Here is a 15,000-nt window from a genome sequence, read left to right as displayed (position 1 = left end):
TCATTGTTTTTAATATGCACTATATTACTCAAATCACAATAACAACATTCTGCCCTAGGTGTGTGTATTCAACATAATTCATAGTTGTACTAGAAATCATTTTTCTTTTCTGTTTGTGTTTTTAGGAGGTGATCGAGGCTATAGCAGAGTGTGCCTTCAAGACCTCGCCCTTCCCCATCATCCTGTCTTTTGAGAACCACGTGGACTCGTAAGTCAGCAACTCATTTGAAGGCAGTGGTGCAAAGTCTACAAAACGAGCGTCGACCTGATTGGTCAGCACTGTCAGTCATTGGATGGTTTAACATCACTTGGCCAATTCAGCCATTTTGTGTGTATCAGCAGTGTAAACGTCTACTCAGCTTTAGGGACAAAGTTCTCATTGGGTTTTTTTGTCTTTTAACAGCTCCAAATGGCTTATTAGGAGTAACAAAAGTATTCAGTGTGTATTCATATTAAGTGACGGTGTGTGACTTTGGTTTTGTGCGTGATGACTTACAGGCCAAAGCAGCAGGCTAAGATGGCAGAGTACTGCCGCTCAATATTTGGAGACGCACTACTGACAGAACCTCTGGAGAAATATCTTGTGAGTACATAGGATGCTCAAATACACACACACACACACACACACACACACACACACACGCACACACACGTATATTCACACTTGCATGATCTCTCTGTGGCTCACTCTTTTTAACATTGATGCATACATGCAGCAGCGAGGGGTATTATCACACACATGAGTGCACCAAAGAATTGTCCTTGAACATTGCAGTTCAGCATGCTTCCCATACACATATGCATTCAGGACTTATTGCACACACACTTTCATATTCATTCATTTGTTCACATGTGATACTATTCTCTCTGTATTTATGCCCTCTCTCCCTCTCCATCTGTCTCGCAAACAGCAACATATCGACATGTCCTCTAGCACCTGGCAAAATGTGTTGTTTCTGTTTTTCCTCTTCCTGTCACTCCTGGCACGCTCCTAAATGACCCCCGAGACTCTGTCTCATTCTCTCTCCAGTTTTCATTCTCATTTTCAATCAGAGACACAAACATACCTGTGGCTATATACGTGCCATGTAAGCTAACTTTTGATCAACCATCCCGCAGTCATTTATTCCCCTGCATCACCTCTCTGTTATCATGGGAGAGACCGCAAACGACAGTCTTGTAAAATAAATGGAAGTGTTTTACGCTGTAATCTTAACGTGGCGTTTCTTGGCAGCCCTTTATCTGTCTCTCCTCTGTTGCCATGGCTACCAGTCAAAAGCTTGCTTTGTCTCTTTGTGGCCAAACTCTCTTTTTCTTCTTCCCACAGGCGTCTTTGTGTGTAATGACGCAGACACGTACGTGAGGCAAATTTTGTAAACTTGTCGTACAAACTCTAGCACACTCAGGCACCTCTCGTAGTGTCTGGTGCACACATGGAAGCACATACACAATCCTGCACACATGTGTAATTTAACATACCTCTTATTCACCAGGGATGTCTTGTCCCTTGGTGATATAACACTGTAGAGCAGCTCAAGCTCCCAGCAGCCCTCTGACTGCATTTGACATTGAAGTATTATCAGGGGAAAGCTTTTCGAATGGAGTGGATTTGAGGAGACAGACACTAAAGGGAGAAGTTAGAGAGCGAGACAGAAGGAGAAAGTGAGGAATCAAATTTCTAATACTGAGCATGTAATAACTGGGAAAGGTGAGAGCAATGACAACCACTGCCCTCTGGCTTTGAGACAGCCGTGTATACAGCATATCAAATGAGATATCAGCTCCGTTAGTCCATATGGGAAGATAGGATAATATAACTAGATTGGTTTCGGTTGAGCCTAAGGTGGGAATAAAGAGGATTACAGTTTTTTGAGAAAAATTCAAGCTCTTCTTTTGCTTCTGCACTCCACAAAGCAGTCATTTGTGGTGAATAGGAGTGGCTGGTGACAGTGTTTTTCAATTAAACTAAGAATAATCTACTCTTTCCAAAAACATTTGCTGAAATTACTTTCAAATGTTATTCGCCATGAACATGTTTGTTATATGGGGCTCATTAGTGCATTCATTATGCTGATGGGTGTGCTGTAATGCCAAAACTGTTTCATTATAACTGCTGAGAAAATATGTTGAGAAATAAAGATATTTTTCTTGTAGTTTGTTCAGTTTTGTAGAAGCTTAGTTTTAAGCTGCGGACAGACCAGAACTGGCAAGACGAGCAGTACTCACACGCAGAAAACAGGAGGTCTTGAGAATAGTGTGAGCAGAGATAAGCATAAGATATTGGAGCTAGCGTAGTTCGCAGGAAAACAACCACTTTCCATACATTTAAGATGATACATCTTTAATCAAAGGCTGCATTACTCTTTTTGTCACCTAATGAAGGCCATTCAGCATCCTTCCTAGTCTTCTACTTGTATTATTGCATACAGTTATACGCAAAAAGAATATAAATAAGCAATACTTTCTAATGGAAAAGTCTATCCCTCCTTTTCTAAAATGGGCTTTACATGGAGAATCTTGCGAGGGGTGCTTGCACAGGTACAAAGTCCATTAAAGGTGAACCCTGACCGGATAATCTGCCGGAGGCTGACTCAGACAGCCTGAAATACATTGTTGAATTTAGCAGAGATATTCTGATCCATTACTTAAGTAACAGTGGCAATACTACAATGTAAAAGTGGCAAAAGTAAAAGTACTAATTTGGCAGAAAAAGGTTCCAGTTAGTGTTATATCAACAGTAAATATTCAAGTACCAAAACATTATACTGAAATCCAACACTTAAATAAACCTACTAAGATACATTCCACTACTGGACGGATGTCAGGGCTTGAAAGTGATGATCAGTTGAAGGAATATTGAAGCCCTTTTTGACCTTCCTTTGTGCGACTGAGCAAAAAGGCTTGGTGATTTGGGGAAAAAGCTTAACTGAATCCATGCAGGTAAATTGTAGTTCAATAAAACAGGTTTACTTCTTTGTATTGGAGTGCAATCAAGATAACGTGCCACACTCAATGTTGCACTGGTTCTATTTAAAATGAACTGTTTGAGTGGAGCCAAAGCCAACAGCACGTCTAATCTTTCTTTCATTACTTCCCAACAACAACAACGATGGAAAGGTGTAGATGGACAGCTGGGAAAGAGGGTTATTGGATAAACCTAAAATGTAAAAATACATATTTTTCCTCTTAACTGTAGTGATGTTTATCAACAACAACACACCTTGTTCGTGTAGGAACAATTGTCTTTTTACCGTATCACTGCGCAGAAGGAAGCGCGCATCTACTCATGGACGAGCGGCTCTCCTGACCTCACCTGAGCTAGCTAACGTTACAGCTCAGCAAGGAGGAAGATGTCATTAATGTTTACATCTCGCGCTGTCATGAGAACAAGCCAGTCGTCCATGAGTAGATGCAGGCTTCCATCTGCTTGGCGATGCAGTAGGAAGAAAATAGTTCCCAGATGAAACTTCTCACAACAAGGTCTGTGGATTATCTTGAGTAACAGGGTCATGATTTCCGGAAAGAGACTTTGCTTTTGCCGCTTTGAGCTCCACAAGCCGAGTACCATCTAGCTCTATTATATTGGAGAGAAGGCAGACATCGATACGACCGATATTGCCATAACTCGACAACAATCTAGATTCATAAATAGCACTAAAAATATGTATTTTTGATTTTGGAGTGAACTGTCCCTTTAAGTTTGATCACTGTTTCCCTGCTTGTAAAAGTAAGAAACGTTTAAAGTTTAGTAACGTTTATACCTGATAAGTTTTAAACTCTGTAGGTTGTGAATGTATTCAGCATCACCGCTGACTTTCTCCATAATGAATTATTGATATCCCTAAACACTGTGATCCAAAAGCAGTGTACCCCATGAATAAATCAGAGATCCTCTTACTTCTAGCCAGCTCAGGGTGAATGTTTGTGTTTAACGCTCAGGAAGCTGATTTTGGTGTTTAAAGTGTAAACTTTGAGCTGTTACATCAACAGAGTTTGTAAAGCTCATTGCCGATCGTCACGGCCACTAACAAGCTAGTCCAGCATAGACAGACCTGTCTCCACACTTCATTGCAGCTCTGTAAAAGGTCTAGCTGAAACCAAAAGAATGCTCCAAGAATGTTTGATCAATCAAAATCCCAGGATGCATCAACGATGCCCTTGCAAAATAGTAATAACTTAAGTAATAACTTGTTTTGGTGGAATATTTGCTGGTGGGGAGGTGAGTCCTGGCATTAAAATGTCTAAACACCAAAAGAACACATGAAACATTAAAAGCTGGTCCTCCATTATTGCGTCCAAGGAGGCTTTGTGTTTACCCTCGCTAGCAGACAATAGGCCATGCTTGGAATATGACACTTTTTCCATAAAAGGTGTGCAAACATGCAAGAATGTCTCTGTTAGACAGCAAATGTTCCAAACATATTGTTTGTATGTCTCTACAACCATTCGAACCAAGCAGATTTTGAAAACGGTAACGCGCAGTTAGCAGAAGGGGAGGAGAAGGCTTACACTCACAGTCTACATCATGTGAGTCGGACTGCTAACAAGCTCTGCTCAGCAGAATCTTTAATAGTGAATGAGCGTAATGCAATTTGTTTTCATGCGATGAATTTACAATTTGAATGGCTCACTCCAGTAAACAACTTCAGTATTTTCTTCCTGTAATTAGCTAAGTTGTCTCCAAAATGTTATCAAATATGACCTTAAAGGAGCAATCTCACCATCTTATCATACAGCCACATTTGGGTCTCATGAGGTTCCCCTGTGCCTGCGTCTTTCTTTCTTTACGTGACCTTATTATACATTTTACGACCTCTCTGTGTGCATCGCTTTCTTCCCCCTGTCCAGCTGGAGTCTGGTGTGCCGCTACCGAGCCCGATGGAGCTGATGGGAAAGATCTTGGTTAAGAACAAGAAGAAACACCACAAGACAAACGGAAGCACCAAGAAGAAACTGTCGGAGCAGGTTTCCAACACCTACAGCGATTCTTCCAGTGTGTGTGAGCCCTCCTCCCCGAGCGCAGGTACAGTGTTCCCACTGACGCACAAGCACACACACTCACATCCTACAAACAGAACCATCAAGTCACACTGGGACCATTGAATTATGATGTTTCAGATGTAAAATGTAGCCTGACCGCCTGGCTCCATCTGTAATATGGACCAACACCCCTCTGCTGTCCAGAAACTGAGTCACTGGAGCGAAATAGTGCTATTGTTTATCATTCATCATTTTCATGGCCCTCTCCATCAGCTAAAGGTATTATTGGCTGTTGCATACACTCCCTGTCAGGCGTATACACTGCTAGTCACTTGGGTGTCTTAAACATGGACCAGTAGTGGCCTTCAGTGTTTTGTGTGTGTGCACGCTGCTGTGTGTACATTATACTACAGCTGTCCGGTGAACTTTTATATAACTCAATTTATGGATTTTTATATTTTCGCAGCTGCTCTCTGGTTTTAGTTCTCCCTAATCGTTCATATCTGCATTGGAGTTGGCCTCACTTTATATGTTTCCTTTATGTGTGTGTGTGTGTGTGTGTGTGTGTGTGTGTGTGTGTGTGTGTGTGTGTGTGTGTGTGTGTGTACATGCACGCTTCTATTCTCTACTTTATATTTCCCAGTATTTATTCATGTCTGTACATAAAGTATGTGATTCAGTTGTAAATTATAATAGACCTGGCAATCAATCACCTTTAGTTTTCTTTGGTAACTGAACTGCAGGTTTCATTCTTGCACTAACACACACTGCCCCCTGATGTACGAGAATACACAGCACAAGCATTTGACAGTCGAGAATCCTTTTAATGGGTGTGAGACAATCGGCGATCAGTGGCTAGGCTTGTGGAATTTTCAACAACAACATCAACAATAGATAAAACTCACATGTGTCACAGAATAAATCAAATAGAACAAAACATCTGTAGAATGAGGTAAAGATTGGCAGCGGTAGTAATGATACTAAGACAAGAGGGTAGTATCAACGATGCAACCACAATAATAAATAAAACAAAATCAGGACATAAAGATACATCCAATATACGAGACATTTTCACAATCACATGCTGTTTGCTACCAACATGGGGGGGGGAAACAGGACTTGTTGTAGGTGCAGTACAGTCAGCCGCTCAGCCTATAGGGACAACATCCAGCTGGAGGGACCACATTTATTAGAAAATCTTAAGTTAGAGCCACAAAAGTAATGTTTAATTTGTTCTAATTTCACTAAGGATAGGGCGTCCTTAATCCTTTTGAGTATGAGATGGGGGACGAGGACTCTTTCTGTGCATCAGAATAGCACGCCTCGCAAGCAATGTGAGAAAAGCTACAAGTTCAACGAAATAGGTCAGCAGTGGATTGTCAGTGGGTAGGATGCCAAACAGTCCAACTGTGGTTGAGGGCTGCAGGTTAGCAGATGTGATGGCTGAGAGTGAGTGAGAGTTAGGGCGGGACGAGTCCAAAATATGTGGGTGAGATTAGCTGGTCCAAGGTGACATTTATCACACTTTGGATCAGTGCCAGGATAGATGTGAGCTAGTTTGCTTTTAGACAAGTGTACTCTATAAACTATGTTGCATCGTAAGCCCCCGTGATGGGCAATAATATATGACGAGTGGACACGTTTCGAGACTGCCTGCCAAACCTCAGTCTCTATCTCTGTATTGAATTCATCGAGCCAAGTAGTGCGTAGATTATCAGAGGCTGAAGGTTGGCACGTGAGGAGAGTGTGGTATCGCTTTGAAAGGGTACCCTTGAGGTAAGGATTTATGTTGAGAATGGTGTCAACCCAGGCAGAAGGAGGAAGAGCAGAGAAGTGATTAAGAATAAAGTCTCAAATGTGTAAGTATCTGAAGAAATGAGTCCTCAGATTAATGATGTGAGATAATGCAGTATTAAGGACAAACCACAAATGTTATAAAATCAGAAAAGTGTCCTTTCCTGTCTCAGCTTTGACTCGTGTTCTGTCGAGCACACAGTAGCATTTGAAGGCGTTCTAGTGTGTCAACATGTTGATGAACTCCTCTCTTCCCTCGTCGGAATTGTGGCCGCGTGATACTAACAGCACACTGTTTAAAGAGATTTCTGTGAGTAACAATAAATAGCATTTTGAAAAGTGAGGAGGACATACCCTTGGGTCAGTGTGGCTGTTGTTCTTTGATAGCTTTGTCATTTAGTGTCTGATGTTACCTGGTTATGTATATATGTTTGTGAAGTTAAAAAGAGCTTAATATTATTAATTGCAAAATACAAAGTTACATGACATACTGCATGATGATAGACTAACACTACATTATCAACAGTATCTTTACTGTGATACACGTATACAGTAGTTTGTCCTTGTGGTGTTGTCGGATGCACGTTTGTTGCTGATAACTTAGTTTTTCCCACACAGGCTCAACCAAAGAGGAAATGGCAGATTCCTCGCAGCCTCCGGAGGGTGCCGAGCTCAGCCTGAGGCCGCAGGGCAGAAAGTCTATCGGTGAGTCATACATAGTACATGACCTCAGATTCTGCGGGAAAGCTTTAGCAGAGCTCTCATCAAGCGAGCTGCAGACGCTGTAGGTCAATGCAACCAATACGCTGCTAAAATTAATTTCCTCAGTCAGTGTGATCTCCGATTCAAATCTTTAGTAGATCTCACATTATGTGGGTGCAAATGATGAGTCAGCTTGACCAAAACAATATTACAATTAATTTCCTCAGTCAGAGCTCAGTGTATGGAGGGAGCTGATCCTAGATAAGGACTACATGTCTGCCCAACATAGCTTTATTTATTTTGTTTATCTATAACCATATTTGTGTTTCAGGTGAGGTGGAGGCAGAAAGTGAGGATGAAGATGATGATGATGACGACTGTAAAAAGGGCTCAATGGATGAAGTGCGTATCTCACAAGTTACATTCCGTTATTTCAAACATTTACTAGTAATAATAATAATAATAACAATGGAGATTTACAGCTCAGTGTACTATCTGCATTCCTAGTGCTGATGCTGCCCTCTAGTGTTTGATAATACATTTTATTTCTGCTGATGTGTGTCTTGTTTTTAATAACGGGGCTTTTGAGAAGCTCACAAAACATTGTTTTCAAGCATTAACACAGACCTTGTGTTAAAACATTAGATATAGATAAGATGATATATTGTTGTGTGTGTGTTCATGTACAGGGCACAGCAGGCTGTGAGGCATTTGCCACAGAGGAAATGTCCAACCTGGTCACCTACATCCAGCCAGTGAAATTTAACAGCTTCGAGGCTTCCAAAAGTATGTAAGACACAAAAGAAACATACTAAATATCTTTATTAGTAATATTGGAATAGAAAGATTTAAATATGAATGACAACTCCCTGTCCACAGAGATCAATCGCAGCTACCAGATGTCGTCCTTCGTAGAGACCAAAGCTTTGGAACAACTCACCAAATCTCCTGTGGAGTTTGTGGAGTATCCTTCTCCGCTTTACTGTCCTACTTAATATAACTCACAATGTTTGAATCTAATTTGCATTGATGTTTAAATTCTGTTCTGTCGAGCTCTGTCTACAGTGCACATACTGCATTACGCCTCATTGTATCTCTGTTTGCATGACTTCACTCATATGGCTAATTATAATAATAAATAATAATGATATACATAGAACTGCGTGTCATTGGAAATCAGGAATTCTAGTTTCACACGTTGTTACAAGTAGCACTGAATAGTTGAAGTAGTAGTAATTGTACCAGTTGTGCTTTCTAATGCAGGCCATGCAGCATTGTCCTTAACCAGCTGTGTTCAGATACAACAAACTGCAGCTGAGCAGGATCTACCCTAAAGGCACCCGAGTGGATTCTTCCAACTACAACCCTCAGCTCTTCTGGAACGCCGGCTGTCAGCTGGTGGCTCTCAACTTCCAAACCATTGGTGAGCGAGGATAGTGAAAAACCACTTTATTATTACTGTTGTGTATATCCTTTATTCCTTCACATTTTCACTTATAATTCTTGATGAATAAAACTCTTTTTTTATTTCAGTGTTGTTGACCCAGTGTTGTGTCATTTTGTCCTCCCTCTACAGATTTGTCCATGCAGTTGAACCTGGGCATGTATGAGTACAATGGGAAAAGTGGCTTCAGACTCAAACCGGAGTTTATGAGGCGGCCCGACAAACACTTTGACCCTTTCACTGAGAGCACGGTGGACGGGATAGTAGCCAACACACTGTCTGTGAAGGTGTGTGTTTGTGTTGCTCTGTCTGTAAAAGTCCCTCTCTGTCTGTTTGTGTGTTTGATCATTTTGTTCTCTCTCTTGCTTACATTCCTACTCCTTCCTTCCAGATCATCTCAGGCCAGTTCCTGTCGGATAAGAAAGTAGGCACGTATGTGGAGATTGACATGTTCGGCTTACCGGTGGACACCAAGAGGAAAGCATTCAAGACCAAGACGTCTCAAGGCAACGCCATCAACCCTGTCTGGGAAGAGGAGGCCATTGTCTTCAAGAAGGTCAGACTATGCTTTCAATATCCCTTTACAAAAGGCAGAGAACTAATATACTGGATACAAATACAGACAAGCATTTGTAATTGCTTACTATAAGAATCAATTTCTGAAAAAGCACAGGTTTATATACAAGTTCAGCTAAAAGGTTTTTACCAATACATGGTATATAAATATGAAATATTTCCTCAAGAAATTGTAGCAAAACAGCAACTTATTGGTGTCATTTTGATTTAATAATGAGTGAATGTTATACATCTCCCCCAGGTTGTTCTGCCCACACTTGCTTCATTAAGGATAGCCGTGTTTGAAGAAGGAGGGAAGTTCATCGGCCACCGTATCATTCCTGTGTCAGCCATCCGTCCAGGTGACAACATTTTGTTTCGTCACACCTCTTATCATGCACCATCATTTCAAACATCACTTCAATTTGATAATTAATTCCGCAGGTTAAGAAAATAAATCTTTAAAATACACCATCAGAAAACATGAAAACATTAGACAACAGAACCGAGGGTAGAGACAGTGCCACGACAACTACATGTATGATTTGTGTAAATGTAAACCGAAGCTGTAGTTGTTTCATTATCCAGACTGCACTTTTCCTGATGCAGGTTGAGCTCCTGAATTATTGTTATTTCTGAACTGATCAAACCCTCAATCTGACTCTGCAGGCTATCACTACATCAGTCTGAGGAACGAAAAGAACCAGTCCCTGACTTTGCCGGCTCTATTTGTGTATGTAGAAGTGAAGGATTATGTCCCAGACACATTTGCAGGTAAGTCAGGTGAACATATTCAAACCAAAAGTACAATGTTTTGTCCAGAAAACCCTGCGGGTCCAGAGTCACGCTCTGTTTTCTTCCTGTTCCTCAGATGTCATTGAAGCCTTGTCCAATCCTATCCGCTATGTCAACCTGATGGAGCAGAGAGCCAATCAGCTGGCTGCTCTCACTTTGGAGGAGGGTGGAGAGGAGGAGGGTGACAAAGAGGTGTGTGTGCACTTCTCTCATAACTGTCAGTGTTTTTGTGTGGAAAGCTTTGTGCCACCGATCAGCTGCTGATAGAGATGAGCGGTCCCTCAGCCAGCTGGCCACTCGCCTCATCGTCAGGATCTAACTGCTTCGGAAATGAAACCATATGGCAGGGAGATGAGAAGATGCAGACAAGAGTAGACTTCCATTTCTTCAGCAAAATCCTTTTGAAATACAATTTAGAAAGAAGCATCATGAGGAGGTTTTTAATATCGCCATACTTTAAAACCAACAGCCGTCCACCAACACCATTGTAATGAAAGGATAGATTATAAACAGCAGCTTGTTTACAGAACAGATCCCCCGTAGATATTATCAGCAGACTTTTGTTTGGGTCGTTTTTCATTCGCAGTCGCTCCCTTGATAAACTGCACTGCAGCCTCAGCTGAAGCAGTGTTGTTGCTGCTTTTCATCAAACCTCTTCCAGCATCCACCTGCAGCCTCAGACTCTGCGTTTGCTGTAAGGTGGTCTGGCTTTGCGACTGTGTGTACTTACATGCTATGCTTTAAGGTGTTTGCTTGCCGGGGAGTGACAAGTTAAGATGCTGAGATGTCAAAAATCAACACATTTTTCTACAAATCTGTTTACTTCATTTGTCTGGCGGAAATGACACAATGGCTCTTAAGACTTACATGGTTCCTCTAGCGCAACCATGACCAGCTTGGAAGTCAAGTCAAGTCAAAAATGTGGAAATTATTGTTGAGGTTGACACTCAAGCACAACACAAATGAGAAGCTCTGACAGTTCCCGACACCTCATATTGATCCTATTGAGGTCTGTAATTGTAAGGTTGTAGGTCTCATTGCTTAAGTTTAGCATCAATCTCAAAGGTTCCCTGTGGAAAAGCATCACAAGGTCGATTGCATAATGATTTATTGGAATTTCTTTCTATTTAATCATTTACTGTGTTTTTCTTTTTCCACCATCTTTCTGTTTGTTTATATATTTACTGCTTCCAAAAAATATTGTTAATATTTTAATGGCCACACAGCTGCATCCCTACACTAGTTATTAACCACACGTCTTCTTCTCCATGCACATCTCCAGTTAATCTCTCTATTTCAATATTCTGTATGTAATAGCAGTTGCTGGTGGTAATGTGCCAAGAATGGTAGCGATGTGCCAACAAAAGCTAAGGAGAAGAAATCTACTAGCCTGCAAATATGGATGTAAAGAATGCAGGTTTCAAATTATTCTAAAAATCGTTTCTGAAAATGTTTTATGACATGCATTCACATTTATGAAACATCAAGGATACACAACATGGGATTTGATGAGAAACAGTGAATGTAAACTCTGTTTATAAAAGACTTTAACCTTGTCCCAGGCACAAAGGATTTCCAAACAACTTTTCTCATTGAAAGCACATACGGACTAACTGCTGACGAACTGAACTGCTGCTGTGATTCACTGTACAAGGGAATTAAGCCAAACATATGAACTCACACTAGTGTTGGCCGTGACCTTTTACTTTTGCACAGGCTTCAAGAACATAACCTAAATGCCCAGCAGCTCGGGAAAGTTTTAAGTCATCGCTGCTTATGAAAATGGGACCTTTTGTTTTGGTCCAAGTGGTATATCTAAGGAAAGATTGCACTACCAACATCTCACACCAATCAACATTACAACAATAGCAGGAGATTGGTACACTTGTAAGTGCTGCATTGAGGGTAAAGCAGCTGCAATCTTTGTTAATGGTGTCATTTTGAATGTACTCGCAGCCAAGGATTAATGTAGGCTGCAGCGAGCAGACAAAGGGATGATATCTGAAGAGGGATGTGAGAGGAACGACAGGACACAAGGTTATCTCGGGTTATAGCGAGAGGGGACTGGAAAGAAGGGTTGTTCCTGAGGGGGGCGTTTTTTGTCTGATTTGTTAGCTGATATGATTACCCACGAGGACGGCCGACGCAGTGCTGTTTCACGCTGCGACCATGGCAACGGTCACTAAAAAAGGCAGAGCACGGAAAGGCAGAGCACAGCGTGCGGACACAAATGTAGAGAGAGTGGAGAAAGAGAAGAGAAGATCTGGTGTGACTCGAACAGAGATCATTTAAAATTGCTTTAACATTTCAGAGATAAGAGCGAATAGAGTGAGATTTAGCGGAGCCGAGGGGAAATTAGGATCAGCTGAGCCTCAGCACAGGAAGCGATGTTGAGAGTGGGTTACCAAAGCTATGTCTACAAACTATCTTGCAGGACACAGAGAGAGACTCCTGAACAGACACCACCGCTCGGGAAGGTTTTGGTCACTCAAAACAAATCTTTTGTGAATGTATTTGAATCATTATAATGGGGTTTTGGAGGCTCTGTGACACAGAAGAAGATATTCAGTGAACTTTGTATTCAAGTTTGAACAAAGAAGAAAGAAAAAGACTGTTTTGGCACATCTTTTACCTGAGAGCAACAGAGAAATGTGTTATCGCTGTTGGTGACAGAATATGCAATGTTTGATTGTCTGTGTATTTATGTACCACCACTGGTAAACACTGAGCTGTAGTTCCCATATTAGAAGTTAGGATGTATGATGTGAATTTAAAATGAAGAGTCAGTTGTTAGTTATGTGTTGACTGGATTGAGTTCAATGTTGAATCTTTCATGTGATGGACAGGTGGAGGCAGGAAGTGATGCACCCTCAGAATCTAAGGTGGATCAAAGGGTGACGTCGCCTGCAGAGAACGGACTGAGCCACACGCCCATCATCGCCCCGAAACCCCCGTCGCTGGTGGGCCACCAGCCCCAGCCTGCAGGTACAGTACAGAGAGCCAGCCATCACCTTTTCCAAATAGCTAAAAGTGCTTACTGCTGATCTTCATTGTCCTCAAATCAGGTTGAAACATCATATTCACTTCAAGCTTAAAATACATTGTTAAACTTTACATTTACATGAAAATATGCAGATTCCTCAGTGAGATAATACAATATTTAGTTTTAAAATTATACAAGGTTCTATTGTTCATATAAATGTGACTTGCCCCCAAGACCTTATTGATTATCAGTTTGATAACACCATGATGAGAATACTTTCTCTGTTGTAAATACACGTCTCACTTGTCACTTAACTTTGCATCTAACTGGCAGCTCAACACGTGAACTTGTTTTTCACCAGGCTCATTGAAACCATCAGTGAAGACTGAAGACATCATTCAGAGTGTCCTCACTGGTAAGGTTATGTTTCCATCCTCGAACACTTACTCTTATGTCTGTGGCTATGACTCAGACACACAGACTGAATGAGTTTGTTTGTCGGGTAACATGAGTCATGCGTTAAACATAATCCTGAGTCAAGAATATTGAATGAATAGATCTTTGATTGATTCACTTTGTTTGTGTGTTAATGATTTGTTTTGACAGAATATTTTATTGTTGTTAAGTTTGCAAGATAAAAGTACTTTTTAGATTTGTTAATAAGGAGCTATCATAACCATTTTAATAACTTAACAAGTTGGTATTGTGCAAATAAATTGTCATTTTATCGAATATGCTTTTCATTTGAGTCAGTGCTTATGACTTATGACTCATGATATAATGTAGAAGTTATATTCTCACTCCATTGCAATTTCTAAAACTGCTGATAATTTGCATTTGAGTGCTTATTTTCTGCATATCCACAATATTTGCATAAGGTATAAACTGATCTGCACTGAGAGTAAGACTAGTTCTTACAGCATCTCCAGTCCGTCGGGCTTCTCTTGCTCACTTTTGTCACATTTATGTCTGTTGGTGCTCCGACCCCTGCCTTTAGAATTCGAGGCTCAGACAGTGGAGGAGTTGAAGCAACAGAAGGGCTTTGTTCGAGAGCAGAGGAAGCAGTACAAGGAGATGAAGGAGCTTGTGCGGAAACACCACCGCAAGACCAGCGAGCTGATCAAGGAGCACACAGCTCGGGCGTCCGAGCTACAGAGCCAGCATCAGCGGCGGCGCTCTGCCCTGCAGAAGAGCCACAAACGAGATGGTAAGAAAAGGTAGGTAGCCCTCCTCTCCGCCTCTTCAAACTGTCCCACCTATTGTTTTCCCTCTTCACTTCTTTCTTCCTCTTTTGCTCTATCTTCTAAAGAAATCCACCAAAAACACCTCAGAGGAAAAAAAAGGATATTGGCTTTTGTTTCCCCGACAACTAACAGACCAAATGTAGACACCGTTGAGATATTTCCAGCAAAGCTACAGTTAGCAAAAACATTTTCACTACATAACAATACAATCTACTGTACTAAATAAATGACTATCTGAAGCAATATTAGATGAGACATGTTCAGGCAGAGTGGGAATGGGGAAGCACTGCGTCACAAAGTCATTTGTAGTTCTTCTTGACAACACTTAGTATAATAGCGTAGGATTTTTCCCTCCTTTTTTTCCTTCCCTAGTCCTTTCTCTTTGTCCTGCATCTACATAAATACACTTCATTCACTTTAAAATCCACTGTTGCTCATTGTATTACTCCAAAACAAAATGCAGGGCAGACATCGCCCTCTTCAGAAGCAAAATAAAGCCTGAG

The 15,000-nt window shown here is 41.2% G+C and overlaps 1 protein-coding gene across 5 annotated transcripts in view; it reads left to right on the top strand.

Annotated features, from left to right (window-relative positions):
• Positions 1-15,000, top strand: part of plcb1l (phospholipase C beta 1-like) — a 110,722-nt gene that overhangs the window by 77,464 nt on the left and 18,258 nt on the right. For 4 of the 5 annotated variants that reach the window (XR_003834597.1, XR_003834596.1, XM_029462747.1 and 1 more), the window contains exons 12-27: positions 126-208; positions 499-583; positions 4,849-5,023; positions 7,393-7,479; positions 7,808-7,878; positions 8,166-8,262; positions 8,356-8,440; positions 8,775-8,899; positions 9,053-9,207; positions 9,312-9,476; positions 9,738-9,837; positions 10,145-10,249; positions 10,347-10,462; positions 13,117-13,255; positions 13,615-13,668; positions 14,251-14,470. Coding sequence is in view for 2 of the 5 variants with exons in the window: in XM_029462747.1 (XP_029318607.1) it covers positions 126-208; positions 499-583; positions 4,849-5,023; positions 7,393-7,479; positions 7,808-7,878; positions 8,166-8,262; positions 8,356-8,440; positions 8,775-8,899; positions 9,053-9,207; positions 9,312-9,476; positions 9,738-9,837; positions 10,145-10,249; positions 10,347-10,462; positions 13,117-13,255; positions 13,615-13,668; positions 14,251-14,470 (1,862 nt within the window). In the remaining 3 variants the exon portion in view is untranslated. The remainder of the gene's footprint in view (positions 1-125; positions 209-498; positions 584-4,848; positions 5,024-7,392; positions 7,480-7,807; positions 7,879-8,165; positions 8,263-8,355; positions 8,441-8,774; positions 8,900-9,052; positions 9,208-9,311; positions 9,477-9,737; positions 9,838-10,144; positions 10,250-10,346; positions 10,463-13,116; positions 13,256-13,614; positions 13,669-14,250; positions 14,471-15,000) is intronic. The other variant, XR_003834598.1, reaches the window with a different exon arrangement.

Source organism: Cottoperca gobio, chromosome 24 (genome assembly GCF_900634415.1).
Source record: "Cottoperca gobio chromosome 24, fCotGob3.1, whole genome shotgun sequence".
Taxonomy (NCBI): domain Eukaryota; kingdom Metazoa; phylum Chordata; class Actinopteri; order Perciformes; family Bovichtidae; genus Cottoperca; species Cottoperca gobio.
The sequence above is the reverse complement of the archived record's forward strand: the minus strand, read 5'-3'. Positions and strand labels throughout refer to the sequence as shown.